This window comes from Orcinus orca, chromosome 7 (genome assembly GCF_937001465.1).
Source record: "Orcinus orca chromosome 7, mOrcOrc1.1, whole genome shotgun sequence".
NCBI classification, from domain to species: Eukaryota; Metazoa; Chordata; class Mammalia; order Artiodactyla; family Delphinidae; genus Orcinus; species Orcinus orca.
Genome location: NC_064565.1, coordinates 101658487 through 101679370, shown reverse-complemented (window position 1 = coordinate 101679370; position 20884 = coordinate 101658487). Strand labels below are relative to the sequence as shown.

Genomic DNA, 20884 nt, shown 5'->3' with positions numbered 1-20884 from the left:
GGGGACACAGGTTCATGCCCCGGGCTGGGAGGATCCCACATGCCGCAGAGCGGCTGGGCCCGTGAGCCATGGCCGCTGGGCCTGCGGGTCTGGAGCCTGTGCTCCGCAACGGGAGAGGCCACAACAGTGAGAGGCCCACGTACCACAAAAAAAAAAAAGAATATGCAGGACCCACAACCCAGTGTGCATACAACCACTATCTATCTGTCTATACTTGAATATCTTGAGGTGGAGGATGGTACTTTCCTGTTTACTACAGTCTCTCTTCTGCCCCCTTTGTCTAAGGCAGGCTGTGCCCCCAGCATTTGCATATGTGGACACCTGATGGCCCCTGAAGGCATCTGTGTTTATAGCCCCTGCTTTTTCCTCAAGTGCCAACATCAGAAGGTAGGAGGGAGGTCAGAGAACGCAGTAGCATGACAGGTGTTTATTGATCTCCTAGAGGAGGAGAGGGCTGGGCACAGCCCAGTTGTCACCTCCTCAGAGACTCCGCATTGTGAATTGCCCCTGCAGGGTCACTTTTATAAAGCATGAAGTAGCCCTGCACCTGGGCAGGGCTGATCTGAGTTGTAGCTTGAAGGACATGATCTGCAAAGGTCTCGGCCAGGGAAGCTGCTTGCCCTGGATAGAACCTCTGGAACATCTGGGTCAGCTGCCAGCGTGAGCAGTGGCCCACGTACTCCTTCAGGTCTACTCGCCCAGGGCGTATCAGGGCAGGGTCGAGCCTAAGAGAAGAAGGCAGCAAAAGCAGAGTCATTAGCAGCAGTGCCACCAGCACCCCCAAAAATGGTCCCGCTAGGGCTTTCCTGGTGGCGCAGTGGTTGGGAGTCCGCCTGCTGATGCAGGGGACGCGGGTTCGTGCCCCGGTCCGGGAAGATCCCACATGCTGCGGAGCAGCTGAGCCCTTGAGCCATGGCCGCTGAGCCTGCGTGTCCGGAGCCTGTGCTCCGCAGCGGAAGGGGCCACAGCAGTGAGAGGCCCGCATACCGCAAAAAAAAAAAAAAAAAGGTCCCACTGAACCTCCTGATACTCCTAAGATAGTGAGGGGGTGGAATCTTGCCTCATAGTCTTGAGTACCTCACTCCTCACCTGTCAACATGGTTGGTGGTCATGAACACGATGCGTGCCTCAGTGGAAGCCACGCCATCCAAGGCGTTGAGCAGGCCGCTGAAAGTGAGACGACCTAGACCTTGGTACTTCACTGGGTCTGGAAGAAGGCAGAGATAAAGCGTGAGTGATCATAGCCCTACTTAAAATTAGCATCCCCTTCTACTCCTTACTTACCATGTCCCCCTACTTATCAATGCGTCTTGTGGCCTCTCATTGCTAACCCAGGTGTCCTCCATCAGCTCTCTGGATTTCTCCTTTCTTCCACTGTTCCTCATTTAGAAACACTCCCCCTTCCGTCAACTTCCCTCACTTACTCTCCGCAGCCAGGTCTCGACTGAGAAAGGCAGCATCCACATCCTCCAGGAGCACCAGGCTCTGCTGTGGTGCCACGCTCAGCAGGTGGTTGAGCCGGTCATCAGAGAGGCTGGAGTCTGTGAGACTCAGCAGGCAGATGCTGTGCTGCAGTTCCCCAGCCAGGGCTGTGCTATGGAGGAGGGATAACAGGTAATGGGCAACCTGGGAGCTGGTCCTTGGGCCCAGCTGCTTGTTCCTCACTGTACTAGTTTTGTCTCGGAGGCCTAAACCTTTCACCATACCCTGCTAGTGTTCCACATGTCTCATGTTTATCCCGGTTCCTGTTCCCCACATTCATTTCCCTTTCCAACCCCACCAGTCCAGTTTCTCTCCAGTTTGAGGGTTAAGGGAAGTTTGACTCTACTCACATAAAACTGCTCTTTCCACAACCAGGGGGCCCATAAAGCAGGTAGCCACGTCTGTAGGGAATGCCTAAGAATACAGCCGGGATGATTGTCAAGACCTAAAATGAATCATGTACTCTGCCCCAGATGTCCACATTCATGCCCAACTCTGCTCCTTGGAGGCCTGATGACTTTGGCATTGGAAGAAATCATTCCCGTAGACAACCTTTCTCCCCGCTTCGTCTATGGGAATTAGGCTAGAGCTTTATATTTGCCCACAAATATAAAGCACTAGCCCACAGCTTTATATCTGGCCACAAAGACCAGCCTGTTCCCTCCTGTTCTAATACCACATCAAAAACAACCTAGCGAAGACCCCAGCTGCTTCTCACCTCTGTCAGTGTACCACTTGGGGTTATCGATGAATTCCCGGATGTCTCTGACAATTCGGTCAGCCAGACCCTGTTCTAGAACCACAGAAGTCAGTGGCCGGCGGCGGCGTGGATAGCCAAAGGGGCGCCATTCAGAGCCCACGGCTGTGTACATCACTGTCTTCCCTTCCTCCTGCTGCAAGGCTAGCTCTCGAGCTGGGAGGGGAGAGATGAGACAAAGCCAATAATTTCTCTTTGCCATGCTACTAGGCAGAGCTGTGCCAAAACAGTTTCCCTCGGGCTTCCCTGGTGGCGCAGTGGTTGAGAGTCCGCCTGCTGATGCAGGGGACACGGGTTCGTGCCCCGGTCCGGGAAGATCCCACATGCCGTGGAGCGGCTGGGCCCGTGAGCCATGGCCGCTGGGCCTGCGCGTCCAGAGCCTGTGCTCCGCAATGGGAGAGGCCACAACAGTGAGAGGCCCGCGTACCGCAAAAAAAAAAAAAAAAAAAAAGAATATACCAAAACAGTTTCCCTAGCCACCAGTGCTCCCATGGTCTCAGAGCCTCCTGTTCCTCCTCTCCAAACTTCTCTTCCTTTGATGTCGAAGACCCCATCCCTGCAACCACCACCCCCGCCCCCATAAAGCCTGTCTGTGCCATCCCACACCTTCCTCCAGGATGTTGAAGAAGACCTTTCGGTCAGTGCCCAGAGCCGTGAAGGTGACAGATTCCCAGGGGGTCCCCGTCTGCAGGTCTATCATCTGCATCTCTCGGCTCCGTTGCACCCGGATCCATTTCCCTTGATACCTGAATAAGAATGGTCAAAATGAGGTGAACGAATGGGTCAAACCCACCTCCCCTCATTCTCCTTTTCCACTCTCAGAGCCCTCTCTGGTTCCCAACCTTACCAGATAAAGTGGTTTCCAGGGCTGGGGACAAATTCAAATTTAGTGGAGATGCGGCCACTCTCGTGCTGAAGGTACGAAGTCTCGACACTGAGGTGCTGAGTTCGGGTACTGTGGCGAGTGAGCCAGCTAAGCAGCCAGGCATAGCTCCTGTCTCGAGCAGGGACTTCCAGTGTGATCATGTAATGGCGCCGGAATGCCACCAGACCCAGTTGGGCACCCTTCCGGGCCAGGGCCAGGGCTGTGCCCACACCCACCAGCCCAAATCCAGCCCCAAAGTAGGGATTGTCCTTCAGGGTCAGAACAAAGTCTGAGAGGGGCATCTTGAAAGGAAAACACTGAATCTTACAGGCCCCAAGGCGTTTTCAAGACCTGGGGGTGGGGAGCAGTGGAGATGGGACAAAGCACAAGATTAGTTTAGAAAATGGACTCTGAAATTCCTCCTCAACACACCCCTCCCCCCCTGCAGAAGCTGGGAGCAGGAAGGACAGGTCAGCATTACTGTGTGCTTCAATATCCTCCCTTTGTGGGGTGGGGTTGGTGTTGGAATGCAAGGGATGGGACTCTGGGCCAGTTGCCCCATTTTGCCTTTCATTATCCTGTTCATACCTGTTTCTTGCCAGACGACTATGTCTGGAGATTCCTTAAACCTGAGAGAACCATATAACCGGCTTCACATCAGGATAATGGATGGACAGAATTTTTGTGGTCCCTGGGACCAGCTGAGTTAGAAAGGGGCCCACTGGCCAGAGTTAGGAGGGGATGAAGAAGCTACTGTCTTCTGTCAACCTGTCAGTAACCTCATGCCTTGCTATTATGAGTCATGTACTTCAAATATCCTCTCCTCTCCTTTACATGCTAATGTCCTGTTTAGCTTTTTATTACCTCCCACCTAAATTGCCTCTTCAAAATTAATTTTAGGGGCTTCCCTGGTGGAGCAGCGGTTGAGAGCCCGCCTGCCGATGCAGGGGACACGGGTTCGTGCCCCGGTCCGGGAGGATCCCCCATGCCGCGGAGCGGCTGGGCCCATGAGCCATGGCCGCTGAGCCTGCGCGTCCGGAGCCTGTGCTCCGCGGCGACAGAGGCCACAATAGTGGTCCGAAAAGAAAAAATAATAATAATTTTAGTTCTTGAAGTGGCATCTTAATGGGTCTCCACGTCCTGCTTCACCAAACTGCTACACAGGGGTCCAGATCTTTCTTCATAAGGATCTGCTTGAATCCCACTACTTTCCCTACTCCAACACCTCCAATGACTGGCTCTCAACAGGTCCCTGAATTAGGTAAAAACTCCTCTGCCTCCACAATACGGGGCCCACCTACCTTTAATGGCTTAGCTCCTAATACTCTCTGTTGAACAAATATACAAACCTCCTTCTTCCTTGCTCAAGCAGTTCTCTTGACTCGGAATGCCCATTTTAATTTATTTCCTCCATTCTCTCCGGTTGAAGTCCCGCCCATCTGCTACTTTCTCCAAGGAGATTTCCTCGAATTCCACCCCCAATAAAATGTGACAGGGCCTGATTCTAGACTGTAAGATCCCGAAAGGTAGGAGGTCAAATCTTTTCTAGCACACCTCACCCGCCCCCCTGCCACTTTGCTCTACGCCTGGCACGCAGTTTGGTGAACTGACAGCAGTGACCTCCGCTAAAGCTCAGAAGAGGATCCAGAATTCCAAAATTCGTATGCGTGGAAGGTTACAGACAGAGCCCTTCCCCCTCCCGGTCCTTGTCGGTCGCCCAGAAGCCCCCTCCCGAACGCCCTCTACACCCCAGCGCGCGCCTCCAGCAGCGGGGTTTGGAATAATCGGTCACTCCCCCGCCCCTTACCGCCATGACTCTCTGGCCCTCCCTCTCGATGGTTTCACCCCTTCGCTCTTCAGTGAAGCGCCGCTTCGCCCGGCCCCCGAGTTGTTTCATCTACTTCCCGCCACACCCACCAAGAAGGCTATGCCACTCTGCTCCACAACTCTCGATGGTACTCTTTGGGCCTCAAGGCCAGGAGGGGGTGTGGGGGTGAGGAACGATCGACAGAACCATAGAGTACTCCGCCAGCCTCACAGAGGAAGAGAGAGCGGCCTCCAAATGCCCGGGTGCTAGAGGCGGCTGGGCCGGAGGCGGTCGCACAAAAGGAGTCACGGGAGGCGACTCCAGCCGCTGGTCGACCATAGAGGTGAGGCTCCCGCCCGCGCAGGGCCGGGAGGTAAGCGAGCGGCAGCGGGGCGGGAATTAGTAGGGAGTGCGGGTGGAGCAGGCCGGAGGCAAAAGTTTCTCGAGCACCAGGGTGAGGGGTGGGCCTGGGCGGTGGGAGCGCTCGGGATAAGTGCTGGAGGGAGCACGGCGACGAGCGAGGCCCCGGCGCATCACATCAGCCGCCCCGGTGCCTCGGTCGCGTCACTGCCCTAGACCGCGCCCGGTTACCCGCTGCCTCTCCTTAGGACCATAAGCATGACGATGCTCCATCCTAAGCCTTGCAGGTTACAAAACGGCTTTCTCATTTGCTGGCACTTGTGATTCCCGCTCCCGCCCAACGATGTGGACGCTGTCTGTCATCGCCTCCACTTTACAGATAGAAAAGCTGAGGCCCCGAGAAGCGAGGGGACTGTATCTGTCCAAGGCCACGCGGTGAGTCAGAGCCCACAGGAAAGTGGAAACCGGGTGCCTTGGTCCCCAGGCTGGATCTCATCCTTTTCCCAGGCCTTCTCTCTGCCTTAATTTGTCCTTTCTCTTTCTCAGTACCCGTGCCCCGAGGATAAGTTCATTTCTTCTCTTGTGCCCACTTATGTCCCACCTCACTCCGCCTTCCAGCGGCTCAATCTAGACGACACCGCGTCCTCCTTGGCTCCCCCCTAAGGCAAGTATACTGCCCGAGCTGGAAGACTCCCGAGAGCAGCGATGATAAGTGGAGGCTGTGGTTTCCAGAGACTCCTCTGAGGGCGGAAGTGCCCTGCCCTGCCACCTTCCGAATTTCCGTGATCTGAGGCTTTGAGTTGCCGAATTCTCAGCTGCAACCTGATTTCCTAACCCTAGGCCATTACTTGACCTCCATGACTCAATTTCATGAAATGATTACTGTCATTCTTATTAATTCCTAGTTATTTAGCTTAGACTAATTTTAGCCGTGTATAACAAGATATGCAATTTACTTGATATTCATCTCTCAGTTGTGTTGCAGTGTTCAATGTGAGGCCATAGTCAATTTGTTAGAAATTTCTCCAGGTGTGTTAACTTGTAAGGCATCACTGATTTGATATCTTAGTAGAAGCCTAAATTTGCTTTGATGCATTTCTGTGTCTGGAGTTCTTCACTAGAATTCCCTTATTTGTCTGACTTGCATAGACTGTTGTGGTTCAGTGAAGTGATAACATCAATAAACTCCACTCAGAAAGCTCCAAGTCTAGGGAGGGAGACTGATAGGTAAATGACAGTGCAGTGTGACACAGTTTCTGACAGAGCTATGTACAATGTGCCATTAGGACCTCAGAGAGAGAAACTTAGATGAAAGGTGTCCGGAAGCCATCCTAGTGGAAGTGACATTTGTGGAGATTCTTAAAGGATAGTTAGGAGTTGGTTAGCCAGACAAGAGAGATGGCAAAGGGGAGAAGGCCCATCAAGCCGAGAGAGGGATGTGTAAGGTTATGGAAGCAGAAGAGAATGTGGTGAGTCTGGGGAATGGCAAATCAATGACAAGTTGAATCATCAGTTCAGAGATCTTTTGCGGAGAGAGGTGGAAGATGAATCTGGAGAGGTCAGCAGGGGCCAGATCATGAAGGAAGGGCTTTGAGCTAAGGAATAGTGAGATCATAAAATGTTAAGAGGGGAGGGGACCTCTGAGATCCCTTGGTCCCACCCAATTTTATTGCAGGTAAGAGAACTGAGACCCAGATTGCTTAGTAATTTGACCAACATCACTTAGCTCCAAGAAACAGTCTTTAATATATTGGCTACAACTTCTTGTCTCTTTCCTATATTGATCCCTATTAACATGTTTATGCTTTTTGTTCTAAACATTGTCATAAAAAGAAAATTTCTAGGTTAACTACATATGGCATGCTGCCATGCAAGGAAATGCCTAATTGGGCAGGCACTGGGCTGTGCACCCACACCAAGTGGGAAGAAAGTGAGAGATCTAATTATATGTTGTTTGGTTTTTCTTCTGGTTGGATTATCAGCACGTAAGAGGACATAGCACACAAGTTGGTGGTGATGACAGACCCTGTGTTGGACTCACAGCCAGCCAACAGCACTGGGGAGATGGATGGACTGTGCCCTGAGCTATTGCTGATCCCCCGACCTCTCTCTAACCGTGGACTCCTAGAGCCTGTCCAGAGCCCCTGTCCTTCTGGGAGCCCTCCACCTTTGCCTGCTGACCCAGGCTGCCTGCTGGTAGAAACCACAGCAACTGAAGAGGACACAGAGAACATGGAGATCATTGTGGAAGCAGTAGCTGGAAACCTGTCCCCAGGTGCTCCTGGAGAGACCCCAGGTACCAACACAGTTGCTAGCAGGCCAGTGAGACAAGCAACCCTGAGTTTTTGTCTGTGCTGTGTTTGATCGTTGTATATAAATATGATGAAGACACAAGGTAGCATCCTATTTTTATACTTAGAGATGTTGTAATTTGATTTGCAGTTGGTGAATGTTGATTGAAGTCTGGCGAGGTGGTGCACAACTTGTACCAAGCTCTTGGCAGTCTATCCCTGCGAGGGCTTCACGTCTGCTAGGCGGTAATCCAGAAGGGAAGACCTTTCTGACACCTCTGCCCAGTCCTTACTCCTATAGTCCTCAAGGATTCTCTTCTCCATGTTGACCCTCCCACCCAGGAACTGCAGCCAGGGATTAGGCAAAAGGCCCAGCCTCTCTCCACCACCCAGGGCTTGGCAGGGCTTCCTAGCAGTACTTCCCTGCTCTAGTTTCTTGTGGATAACATACTTACATCACCCAAGGCATGCCGTTAAGAGTGGGAGTTGAATAATTTATATTTACGTTAGAAGAAAGAGTCCTCCCTTTAATCTTCCCACATCTCAACTTCTTATTTTTAGGTAACTTCCCTGTTTTGTAACTGTCGTCTTCCAGCTACAGTTGTACCATTTTTCCTTGGTAGTGTACAAAGAATACTGGGAAAGATTAGCTAGTTTGATTGTATAATATTTCTAAACTTTGATGTGGTGAAAGAAATAATAAATAAATTAAAAAGGAACCTGGAAAAACATTTGCAATATATAAAACATTTGCAATATATAAGAAAGAGTTAATATCTTTAAAATTCAAAGAGCTCCACAATAAGAAAAAGAAACAGTATTTTTTTAGAAAGGGAGAAAAGAAATCTATGTGCAATTTACTAAAGAAGAAATGAAAATAGTTAATAACCATAAGTATATTCAATCTCACTAACACACAAATTCCAGTTTAACTATAAGATGCCATTATTGTTTCTCAATTTTGGCAGAAATTAAGCAATTTTTATAAAACTAGTGTTGGTGAGGCTATGGGGGAAACAGACACTATCTTATAGTTTATAGAGTATAAATTAGCATAAGTTTTTGAAAGTCAATTTATCCATGAAACAAATTTTAAAAGACATGTACTCTGACCTAGTAGTTCCACTTCTAGGGATCTGTCCTATAGAAAGAGTCACACACATGCACAAGGATGCAGGAATAAGGATGTGTAGGGCAGCTTTATTTGTAATGGTTGGAAACAACCCAGATATCTATCAGTAAGAGCAAAATTTCATTTTGATTTACCCGTGCTCAGAAGTACCATGAACTGGACCAAAAAAATTAGGTAGATCTAAATGTCCTACTCATAGATAAAAATATCCTTGATATATAGCAAGTGAAAATAATTTTTTAAAATGCAAATATCCGGGGCTTCCCTGGTAGCACAGTGGTTAAGAATCCGCCTGCCATTGCAGGGGACACGGGTTCGAGCCCTGGTCTGGGAAGATCCCATGTGCTGCGGAGCAACTAAGCCCGTGTGCCACAACTACTGAGCCTGCGCTCTAGAGTCCGAGAGCCACAACTACTGAAGCCAGTGCACCTAGAACCCATGCTCTGCAACAAGAGAAGCCACTGCAATAAGAAGCCTGCTCGCTGCAACTAGAGAAAGCCCACGCACAGCAACGAAGACCCAAAGCCAAAAATAAATAAGTAAATAAACTTTAAAAGAAAGCAAATTGCCAAAAAATGACCCCAAAAGGTCTGAAAGGATATAGACCAAATTATGTGTGTGAGGGTGGGAGGTGGTCATTCTTTATATAGTTCTGTTGTTGCACTGAATTTTTATTTAAACAAAAAAATAATAAAGAGAAAAAGAACCACCAGAATAAATGTAGGACAAACCTGGGCTCCACCATTAACAGGCATGGTGGCCTTAACCTTGCAGCATCCCAGGTCCCTCTTCTCATAGGGCAGTTGGAGGACCAAGCAAAAGTTTCCTAAGCCTTTCTTTGTCAAGGTCCTGCCAGTTGCTTAAGAAATGGCAGCAAGTGGAGCAACTAGACCCATGTGCCACAATTCCTGAGCCTGTGCTGTAGAGCCCGCAAGCCACAACTACTGAGGCCCACGCGCCTGGAGCCTGTGTTCCGCAACAAGAGAAGCCACCACAGTGAGAAGCCCACATACCGCAACAAAGAGTGGACCCCGCTTGCTGCAACTAGAGAAAGCCCGAGCGCAGCAACGAAGACCCAATGCAGGCAAAAATAAATAAATAAATTGATTTAAAAAATAAAAATTATCAAAAAAAAAAAAAGAAATGGCAGCAATTATTATGAATGTGATCTGGCTCATCTCAGAAAGGATGTCCTCCATTTTATGAATTACTGTGCCTTTGAAAATCTCTTCACAGGATATAAAATAACGCTTTGTCATGTATATTGCAGATATTTTCCTCAGATTGTCATTTTCTTCTTTTGGAAGTTTCTTATTTTTTATTTGGGCAAAACATATCGCCTTTTCTTAATGCTTTCTGGATTTGGTTAATACGTGTTACATTCACTTCACAAATATTTATGAAGTACCTACTTTGTGCCAAGTATTGTGCAAGATACTGGGAATCCAAACACACGTGCAAGATAGACCATCTTTGACCTTAGGGGGCTTTGAAAATCAGACTTAAGGTGTAGAATCAGACTTAAGTCCATCTCCATTCCATGAATGTTAAAAAATTCACCTACATTTTCTACTGGTAACTAACTCCTCTGAGTCTTGTTCTGTCTGATTCTGTGCCTTTCTCTGTCGGTCCTCTGCCTGCAGGTGTCCTGGTAAAGGTGGTGGAGGTGTACTTCTGTGAGCGCTGTGAGCAGAGCTTCGCAGAGCCCACTCTGCTGTCCCTGCACCAGTGCACTGAGACCGTTATACAGCCTGTGCAGGGCCTTGCTAGCCCCCCCTGCTCTGTAGAGCTGCCCCCCAGCAACCTCACTCTCCCTGGCCCTCTGCAGGGCCAGAGCCCACCAGATAGCCCCCTGCCATGCCCTGTGTGTAGACAGGAGTTTGCCCAGCCCCAGGCCCTGAAGAGCCACTTCAAGATTCACCGGGGCACTCCAGATGCCTTCTCCTGCCCAGAGTCTGGCTGTGTGTTCTCTGCTCAAGATCGCAAGGGTCTACAGCACCACCTGAGGCAGACCCACAGAGCGCTTCCCGTGCCCTGTTCTTTCCGGGGCTGCCCCCTGCTCTTCGGGAGCCAGCAGGGCATGGAGCTGCACCGGCAGGGCCATTACCCTTTCCACTGCAACCACTGCAGCTTCGTGGGCTCCAACATCAAACTCTTCCGGCAGCATCAGCGGAGTCACGGGGCCGGGACACAGGGAGAACTGTCTGCTGTTCAGGGTCTTCCATCGCAGGAGCTGCTGCCAGGTATGAGGCCAAGGACCCAGCAGTATCCTGCCTGGATTGCAGCTGCAATTGGTCTGTAGCAGAGGCAGTTGTTACTAATGCCATGAATGTAAGCCTGAATTGAAGAGAATCCGGGGTAGTGGCTCAGGAGGACGGGATTATCAGCTGATGTGGGAAGGCATCTAGACACCCCGGACCAGGCAGAAAATATGGGACAAAGAGGAAGTCTTTGTCCATGACAATGAATGAAGTTTGACTTAAGCTACACTGTGGCCTTGAAGTTACTTAACCAATGTCTCTTCTGATCCATTTCAGAACTTTCTGAGGGCAGAAGCTAAACTGCCCATCAGTGGCTGTAGCCATTGGTAGAATGCCTGTAGACTCCTTTTTAGAGCAAGTGGTATTGGGCAGAAGAAGCTGGGGTTATTTTAAAAAGAAACCCTCAAGGGAGGTGGTGCTTCAATGATTCTTATTCCTCTTGGTCTCAAAAAGAGTGTGGGGTGAGCAGAGGAGCAGGAAGAAATAGAGAAGCCAGGCCAGGAGAGGCCAGGGTTCTGATGAGAGAATTTGGCTCGCTAAGACTGATTTGTGCTCTGGTACAAAGAGAAGATTCCTCTTTCCTGGGAAAAAGTCATACATCTTTGCCTTACTGAGGCAGCTGCCTCTAACTGAGGGAGAGAAGGAATGGATTTGAGAGCACAGGATGTGATCCTGCATTGCTGAGTTGGGTTTCTCCGTAGAAGTTTAGAGGTCAGGGATGTTCGCCCACACTGAGCCACCAGCCGTTAACCCTGGGGACCTGAGCCAGGGAAGTACAGTCTAGTCCGCCCATTCTCTACCTCTCTGCCCCCTCCCCCCACTGAAGTGACCTCAAAGATCTTGCCTTCAAGGGGTCCGAGGTTGGTGTTATCTGAGGTTTGATTTACTTCAGACTGGAGCATCACTGACAGCTTAGCTCCTGGTCTTCCTATCCCTGCCTTGTGTGGGAGTAAATTAATATACTTAGAACCCCAGATTCCCTTATGCTAAATGGTGGGAGGTGAGAAGTACAGGCACTCAGCCCTGCATTGGCTCCTCTAGTCATCAAGCTCTTTGCATCTTCAGCTCTCAGAGTGTCCCCAGGAGAGGGAGAGCCTTCCGAGGAAGTAGGAGCACCCTTGCCTGGGCAGGAGTCAGCTGAAGAGGAGGACATAGAGGAAGAAGAGGACAGTGGCAGCCAGAACTCCCAGAAAGCCCTGGAGAAAGGCCAGGGGGCTCAGCGGTTGGAGGGTAATGATGTGATGGGGCTTGAACCTCCTGGTGGTGGGGAGGAACGGACAGTGGGGAGCGTGGTATTGAGGCTCTGGGATTTGGTTTCCTGAGTTTGAGTTCAGATCCTTCCGTTCCTAACATTCCACTTTGACATGTCTAGTGGGAAAGTGATAAATGGGCACAGACCCTGGTGACACAGGGTAAGAGTAAATAGAGTTTGCTCTCGGGGCTGGTTTTCCCCAGGCAGAAAGCTCTTTTGTGAAGAGGGGGAGGATGATATTCATATTATGAAGATGCCAGGGGTTTTTGACTGGCAGCTTGTCTTGTCTGACATTGAGCCCCCTAAGGTTGTTTTTCTGAATCCTTGCTTCCCAGTTTACCGTCTGAGGAGAGCAGCATTTGAAACCCATCCCACAGGGGGCATACTTACCCATCAGGTGACCAGGAAGGATCTGATTATATTTATTATCAGCTCTCTATGCCCCCAGGGTTCAGAAGTAGGAGTACTTTACCTTCTCTTCCCTCTGCTCACTCCCTGTGGGGTTCTTTTCCTTCCAACCAACCCTACTGATTCTTCCGCCTGCCCTCCGGGTCAAGGACAGGAAGAACAAGAATGCTCCGTCAAGATTCTTCTTTTGAGCCTTTCTAGATAAAAGCTCAAGAATAGTGGGTGGCGGGGTGAAGCACTTCTTAAAGGTCACAGCAAGGGCAGAGAAGTCCTTGTGATTTTGTTTCTCTAAATACTTGAATGACTTCTCTCTTCTTCGAGGCTACAAAGTTTGAGATGCTATTGTTTGGTTTCTTAGAAAGAAAGGAACAAGGCCATGCATGCATGCATAATTTGTCTGGGCAAATTGTGGTTCTCCCATTAACTGGCCAGCCCCTGACCTATCGAAGAATCTCACTCTTAACCCTCCCTGCCTTTCCCTCTCCCAGGAGCTGTGGCTTCTGGCACCGAGTCCCTCTTCAAGACCCACATGTGTCCAGAATGCAAGCGCTGCTTCAAGAAGCGGACCCATCTGGTGGAGCACCTACACCTCCACTTCCCAGACCCCAGTCTCCAGTGCCCCAACTGCCAAAAGTTCTTCACCAGTAAGAGCAAGCTCAAGACCCACCTGCTGCGGGAGCTGGGCCAAAAGGCCCATCGCTGCCCACTGTGCCACTACAGTGCAGTGGAGAGGAATGCCCTCAACCGCCACATGGCCAGCATGCATGAGGATATTTCCAACTTCTACTCAGATACCTATGCCTGTCCTGTCTGCCGGGAGGAGTTCCGCCTCAGCCAGGCCCTTAAGGAGCACCTCAAGAGCCACACCGCAGCAGCTGCGGCTGAGCCACTGCCCCTTCGCTGCTTTCAGGAGGGCTGTAGCTACACGGCACCCGACCGCAAGGCCTTCGTAAAGCATCTGAAGGAGACCCACGGTGTGCGGGCCGTGGAGTGCCGCCATCACTCGTGTCCCATGCTCTTCGCCACAGCAGAAGCCATGGAGGCCCACCACAAAAGCCACTATGCCTTCCACTGCCCCCACTGTGACTTCGCCTGCTCCAACAAGCACCTGTTCCGTAAACATAAGAAGCAGGGCCACCCTGGCAGTGAAGAGCTGCGCTGCACCTTCTGCCCCTTTGCCACCTTCAACCCGGTGGCCTACCAGGACCACGTGGGCAAGATGCATGCTCACGAGAAGATCCATCAGTGCCCTGAGTGCAGCTTTGCTACTGCCCACAAGAGGGTGCTTATCCGCCACATGCTGCTGCATACCGGTGAGATGGCTCCACCCTTCCCACCGTGTAATAGTGGTGACGATGGCAAACGGGAGCGTTTGCTGTGTGCCAGACACCCGGAGGGCTTTGCGTACATTGCGTAGGACTCATCTGACCTAGTGTTCCTAGAGATAAATCTAGTATTTGCAGTTTACAAATAAGCCTTGAGTGTCACTCAGCAAGTAAAGTGGTCGGGCTAGGATTTGCGGCAGGTGGGATCTTTTTAGTTGAGGCATATGAGATCTTTTAGTTGCGGGATGCGGGATCTAGTTCCCGACCAGGGATCGAATCCAGGCCCCCTGCAGGGAGTGCAGAGTCTTTACTGGACCACCAGGGAAGTCCCGTGCCTCACCTTTAAAGCCCTGTCGGGTTCTGCCCACCCCTAATCGGGCATGGGTGGGTCAACACCCAGCCTGTTAAAGCAAAGAAACCCAGACCAGGACAGATATCTTCCTTTGCAGTTCAAGTTTTGTGATGTGCTGTGAGAGATAGTAGGTGAGGGAACTGAGCCATCCATATATATTATAGCCTTGAAAGCCATGACACTGAAACATGATCTCGTCTGGTGACCTGAAAGTTGCGGGGTTTTCAACTCAGGCTCTTAATTGGTTACCAGCATTACTGATGCTTTGAGTAAAAACCAAACCAGGCTTCCTGCTATAGCATCTTCCCATTTGTGATCACTATGTAAGCATTGGTGGATTGACAAGACATTAAAAAATCTCATCAAAGATTCTTTAGTTTGCGAGGACAGTTTTTAGGCAGCTTGTGGCAAAGCCATTGTTGTTTCCATTAAACAGTTCATTTCTATACAGGCTTTAGTCACAAAATCTCATTTTTCTGAGGCTTCTTAAAATCTCACATCTATACAGGCATACTTTTTTTTATTTCACTTTATCGTTCTTAGCAGATACTGTGTTTTTTTCTAAATCGAAGGTTTGTGGCAACCCTGCATTGTCAGGTGATAGCATTTTTTAGCAATAAAGTATTTTTTAAATTAAGCTATGTACACTGTTTTGTTAGAATGTTATTGCACACTTAATAGACTACCGTGCAATGTGTGAACATAACTTTTACATGTACTGGGAAACCAAAAAATTTGTGGGACTCGCTTTCTTGCGATATTTGCTTTATTGTGGTGGTCTGGAACTGAACTCACCATCTCTCTGAGGTATGCTTGTGTAGTGCTTTATAGTTTTTTCATATATATTATCTCATTTAATCCATAATAACGATCTTGTAAGAAAGGCAGGTAAAGATGAGAAACGCTGAACATTTAAATGGCCTGTTTCAGGATCACACAGCTGGTATCAGAAGCAGAGCCAGAACACCACGTTGCTTGCCTTTCACCATAAGGAGAGGGGCTGAGTGGGTGGGCAGGGGTAACAGGGAATGGTCCTGAAAGAACATGGCCCCAGCCTCACCTGTTAGCGCTAGGTCTCGACCAACGTACAGGGACAGGTCGTCATTGAGCCCTTTAATCTTCATATCAGCCATGTGAGGTCAGTATTTTTGTTGCCCCCTTTTTGGAGACCAGGAAACTTAGACTTAGAGGGGTTAAGTGACCTGCCCGAGGACACACAGTAGTAAACTGGGATTTGAACCACTGCCTAATAGCTCTATGGTTTCTCTGTGCCTCAGCTTCTTCGTCTGTAAAATGGGATAATAAAGGGCTGTTGTGAGGATTCAGTAAGAGAAGGCATTTTTATAAAGTGCTCAGAAAGGTGCCTGGCACGTAGTGAGCACAGTGTAAATGTCGGCTATTAATATATTTATTACTGTGTTGGACTCCGGAGTCAGAGTTGTTAACCACTGTGTTGTATTGCCTAATTTTTTCTCCTCCTCTTCCACAAAACTGGAACGAATTGGGCTAAGTGGAGCAGTTGGCCGCTAGTGCCAATAAGCTGTATAACAAATCCAGAATGGACTTTGAAGCTACTTTTAAAAAGCTAGGTCTTCACTTTCCCCCTACCTTCCTTGGCGTCAGGGTGGAAGAGTGGTCATCCCAGAGGGCTGTGAGGCAGCATTGACTTTTGCGAATAGCACCTCAGCTTCCACTCCTGCTGGGCATCAGGGCGAGCCTGCTGGGGAGGACGGTCTGTCGCTCCCTCGGTCCGTGTCTGACTTGTGTTCTCTCCCCGCTCACCCCCATCCCCACAGGCGAGAAGCCGCACAAGTGTGAGCTGTGTGACTTCACGTGTCGAGACGTGAGCTACCTGTCCAAGCACATGCTGACCCACTCTAACACCAAGGATTACATGTGCACCGAATGCGGCTACGTCACCAAGTGGAAGCACTACCTCAGCGTGCACATGCGGAAACACGCGGGCGACCTCAGGTATGAGCACACGCGTGCCTCCCTCCCTAACCCAATGACCTGGAGCTAAGCTAGCCGCCTCTCAAAGTCAGCTTCTGGCCCCATCTCTCTTCTGGCCCCAGAGAGACTCCTCCGCACGGCCCTCTGCTCCTGTCATCTCGGCTCTGCTGCCTCTAGCTGACCTCTGCCTGTGGCCTAGTGTGCACTGTGTGAGCTCTCTGGGCTCAGGGAAGGGGGTGTAGACCCAGAGTAGAGGCCCAGAGACTAAGGTGTCATTTGAGTTCTGAGTCCAGTCCTGGTGAAGTAGATGGGCTACGCCTGTGGCTCCAATCCTGGCCACGTCCAAATCCAGGCAAGTTCCCCTCTGACCTGTGGGCACAGCTGGCTAGGGGGTTTCTCCGTGGCTTTCACGTCTCCGTGGGGGAGTGGGATCTAGGCACAGAAACCTGCCCCGTGGGGCTGTAGCCATGTCAGCTCCTCAGAAGTCCACAGAGGTTGACTGATTCATGATACCCTCCCTTTAGGAAGCAATGTAGAGTAGCGGGTAGAACACAGGCCCTGAAGCTAGACCGTCTGCCCTTCACTTCCTTTGTAACTCGAGGCAAGTTACTAACTTCTGTACCTTAGTCTCCTCACTAAGACGATTAAATTAGATGATACATGTACAACACTGAGTGTAGAGCTTGGCCCATAGTAGGTATTTATACAGTTTCTGGTAGTTGCTGTGATTAATTTATGATTGTGATTTTTCCCTCCTCACCAGATACCAGTGCAACCAGTGCTCCTATCGCTGCCACCGGGCTGATCAGCTGAGCAGCCACAAGCTGCGGCACCAGGGCAAGTCCCTGATGTGCGAGGTGTGCGCCTTCGCTTGCAAGCGGAAGTACGAGCTGCAGAAGCACATGGCTTCCCAGCACCACCCCGGCACGGCCGCCCCACTCTACCCCTGCCGCTATTGCAGCTACCAGAGCCGCCACAAGCAGGCCCTGCTGAGCCATGAGAACTGCAAGCACACCCGCCTCCGAGAGTTCCACTGTGCCCTCTGCGACTATCGCACCTTCAGCAACACCGCCCTCTTCTTCCACAAGCGCAAAGCCCACGGCTACGTGCCCGGGGACCAGGTCTGGCAGCTTCGCCATGCCAGCCAGGAGCCAGAGGGAGCCGGGCAGTGCCCAACACCCCCACCAGACTCAGAGCCCTCAAGTCAGCTGTCTGCCCAGCCTGAGGGGCCGGACCATGACCCAGGGACGGTGGTAGACCCCGGCTTGGATCAGGCCCCGCCAGAGACCAGTGAGGAGGACAGTGCTGGGAAACAGGACGGCGGTGAGGTTCCCCAGGGGCATGACCTAGTTGGCAGCCCCAGTCCGGCGGAGGTAGATGAGGGAGGCTGCACGCTACACCTAGAGGCCCTGGGAGTGGAGCTGGAGCCTGTGGCCAACCCGCCCCTTGAGGATATCACCGAAACAGCTCCTGTGGAGTTCAGGGCCCTGGATCCCTCAGGGCCTCTGAGACTGGAAGGGCCAGATGGAACTTTGACAGAGCTGTCTACCTTTGAAGGTGCTGGAGCTTCCGGCTTGGGTGCTGAAGAGTCCATTCTGGAAAAGCCGGTCTCTGAGCCCCCTATAAATCCCCCTTCCTCAGAGGAGCCCCCTAACAGCTGGGTGGGAACCTTCAAGGCAAATCCACCCACTGAGACAGCACCCCTGCCCCAGTTCCCTGAATCAGAGTCATTACTCAAGGCCCTAAGGAGGCAGGACAAAGAACAGGCAGAGGCGCTGGTGCTGGAGGGGCGGGTTCAGATGGTAGTGATACAGGGAGAGGGGCGGGCTTTCCGCTGCCCACACTGCCCTTTCATCACCCGCCGGGAGAAGGCCCTGAGTCTGCACTCCAGGACTGGGTGCCAGGGCCACCGAGAGCCCCTCCTCTGCCCTGAGTGTGGAACCAGCTTCAAGCAACAGCGTGGCCTCAGCACCCATCTGCTGAAGAAGTGCCCTGTCCTCCTCAGAAAGAACAAGGGCTTGCCCAGACCAGATCCACCCATCCCTCTGCATCCTCGGCCCCCGGGCACACCGGCCTCAGAGGATGCAGCAGGTGGGAAGCCCCCACCTGCACCATTAGAAGTAGAGATCATGCTCCCAAAAGATGCTCCTTCCAAGCTTCCTGGGGAGCCAGAAAACATAGAGGAGCCTGTTGCCACACTCTCCGGCTCCACAGTCCCTCCTGCAGAAGACTCCTCGCCCACAGAGGCCCCTGAGAAGTTCCACTTTGAGCAGGGCAAGTTTCACTGCAACTCATGCATGTTCCTTTGCTCTCGGCTTTCCTCCATTACCTCTCACGTGGCTGAAGGCTGCCGGGGCGGACGTGGCGGGGGAGGAAAGCGAGGCGCCTCCCAGACCCAGCCTGTTGTGTCCCTGCTGAGCAGCAGGGACTCTGCTCCCCTGAGCAGTGGGAGTGCAGAGCGCAGCCCTGGTGATGGGAATGCAGCTCTGGTTCCAAAGCAGAAGGGGGCTCGCTTCTCCTGCCCCACGTGTCCCTTCAGCTGCCAGCAGGAGCGGGCCCTGAGGACTCACCAGGCCCGGGGCTGCCCCCTTGAGCAGTCTGGAGAGCTGCGCTGTGGCCTCTGCCCATTCACCGCTCCTGCTGCTGCTGCCCTGAGGCTCCACCAGAAGCGGAGGCACCCTGCCGCAGCCCATGGCCCCCGGCCCCCTCTTCAATGTGGGGACTGCGGCTTCACCTGTAAACAGAGCCGGTGCCTACAGCAGCACCGGCGGCTGAAGCATGAGGGGGTGAAGCCACATCAGTGCCCTTTCTGTGACTTTTCCACCACCAGACGGTACCGGTTAGAGGCTCACCAGTCCCGACACACAGGTGTTGGCCGCATCCCCTGCAGCTCCTGTCCCCAGACATTTGGTACCAACTCAAAACTGCGCTTGCACCGGTTGAGGGTACACGACAAAACACCCACCCACTTCTGTCCACTCTGTGACTATAGTGGCTACCTTCGCCATGACATCACTCGCCACGTTAACAGTTGCCACCAGGGCACCCCAGCCTTTGCCTGCCCCCAGTGTGAGGCCCAGTTCAGCTCCGAGACAGCACTCAAACAGCATGCTCTGCGCCGGCATCCCGAGCCTACGCCCCCTGTCCCTGGCTCTCCCACAGAGGCCACTGAGGGCCCCCTGCACTGCTCCCGCTGTGGGCTACTGTGCCCCAGCCCTGCCAGCCTGCGAGGGCACACCCGGAAACAGCACCCACGGCTCGAATGTGGGGCCTGTCAGGAGGCCTTCCCCAGCCGGCCGGCACTGGACGAGCACCGAAGGCAGCAGCATTTCAGCCACCGCTGCCAGCTCTGTGACTTTGCTGCCCGGGAACGGGTGGGCCTGGTGAAGCACTACTTGGAACAGCACGAGGAGACTTCAGCAGCGGCATCCTCAGCTGGGGATGCTGGCCAGCCCCCTCTGCGCTGCCCTTTTTGTGACTTTGCGTGCCGCCATCAGCTGGTGCTAGATCACCACGTGAAAGGGCACGGGGGCACCCGGCTCTACAAGTGCACTGACTGTGCTTACAGCACCAAGAACCGGCAAAAGATCACCTGGCACAGCCGCGTCCACACTGGGGAAAAGCCCTACCACTGTCACCTCTGTCCCTATGCCTGTGCTGACCCCTCTCGCCTCAAGGTAAGGTCAGGGGCTAGGGGGTCTGGGAATGGAAGGAATGCAGGTTGCGGAGTTAAACTACCTGGGTTCTTTAATCCTGACTCTTCTGAAAATTAGCTCTGTGACTTTGGTCAAGTCCCTTAACTTCTCCAAACCTCAGATTCCTCATCTGTGAAGAGGGGATAATACTTCATAGGGTTGCTACAGAGATAAAATTCCATAATACATGCTTGGCATGTGATAAAGGCGTGTAATAGGTTGTAGATAAGCTAGATAACAGCTGACATTTACTGAGTACTTACACTGTGTGGGACACTAATTTTAATCCTTTCAAAAATATGAGATATACTTTTACTGTTTCCCATTTTCCAGATTAATAAACTGAGAATTAGGGGTAAGGTTGCCCAAAGACACAGCTGATAAGTGGCAGAGGTGAGATAGGGCAGACCTGGGGTCGGCCGAATGGGTTCGGGTTGCGTCAGAGTGACTGGCCTTGGAGACCTGATTGGCAGTGGGGGAGAATGGGTAGGATTGGTGCAGGGAACAGGATTATCTGCCAACAGTTTCTCTGCCTGCTTGCTCTATTTCCACATCCAGTGAGTACCAAAGGGTACACATTTTCTGGGTGTGCTCTTTGCTCTTCCCTCCTCCAGTACCATATGCGGATTCACAAGGAGGAGCGGAAGTATCTGTGCCCTGACTGTGGCTACAAGTGCAAGTGGGTCAACCAGCTCAAGTACCACATGACCAAGCACACAGGTGAGTCTGCATGGTTTTGACAGGCCTGAGGGGTTCCCCTGTGCCCTAGCACACCCAGCCTCCCTGAGGTGGTGTATGTCCTTACTCAGATTTGGGGTGCACAGCTGTTTTCACATCAAGGGTAGTAGGTAGACTGAAAAGCCAGAATAGCTTCCCAACCCACTGAAAGCCTATCAGAATCAGGAGAGAGGTGAACCTGAGAGTCTGGACATGTGTACTTTGCG

The 20884-nt window shown here is 51.7% G+C and overlaps 2 protein-coding genes and 1 long non-coding RNA gene across 14 annotated transcripts in view; 2 read left to right on the top strand and 1 right to left on the bottom strand.

Moving 5' to 3' along the window:
- Nucleotides 1-412: 412 nt before the first annotated feature.
- On the bottom strand, nt 413-5160 carry LOC101289848 (mitochondrial chaperone BCS1). Of its 5 annotated transcripts, none has more exons than XM_049712604.1 (8): nt 5022-5160; nt 3087-3455; nt 2846-2985; nt 2201-2395; nt 1833-1896; nt 1425-1594; nt 1090-1207; nt 413-725 (listed from the first exon to the last, which is right to left on the bottom strand). In XM_049712604.1, the coding sequence occupies exons 2-8, from the start codon at nt 3404-3406 to the stop codon at nt 473-475; spliced, it is 1260 nt and encodes a 419-aa protein (XP_049568561.1). In that variant the 5' UTR covers nt 3407-3455; nt 5022-5160; the 3' UTR covers nt 413-472. The 5 variants fall into 5 exon arrangements, with proteins under 5 accessions (XP_049568561.1, XP_004262764.2, XP_033283544.2 ...); XM_004262716.4 differs by having other exon boundaries at nt 4912-5045; XM_033427653.2 differs by lacking the exon at nt 5022-5160 and adding an exon at nt 4454-4891.
- Nucleotides 5114-20884, top strand: part of ZNF142 (zinc finger protein 142) — a 22163-nt gene continuing 6392 nt past the window's right edge. Inside the window, exons 1-9 of one of the 8 annotated variants that reach the window (XM_033427584.2) lie at nt 5114-5254; nt 5551-5706; nt 5818-7567; nt 10338-10937; nt 12021-12185; nt 13104-13928; nt 16089-16266; nt 17009-19922; nt 20555-20660. In XM_033427584.2, coding sequence (XP_033283475.1) covers nt 7288-7567; nt 10338-10937; nt 12021-12185; nt 13104-13928; nt 16089-16266; nt 17009-19922; nt 20555-20660 — 5068 coding nt within the window. In that variant the 5' untranslated portion in view covers nt 5114-5254; nt 5551-5706; nt 5818-7287. The other 7 variants (XM_033427607.2, XM_033427594.2, XM_033427601.2 and 4 more) reach the window with 7 other exon arrangements.
- Nucleotides 9056-10044, top strand: LOC125965054 (uncharacterized). The gene is made up of 2 exons (XR_007478534.1): nt 9056-9233; nt 9541-10044. It is a non-coding gene; the product is annotated as an uncharacterized LOC125965054 (long non-coding RNA).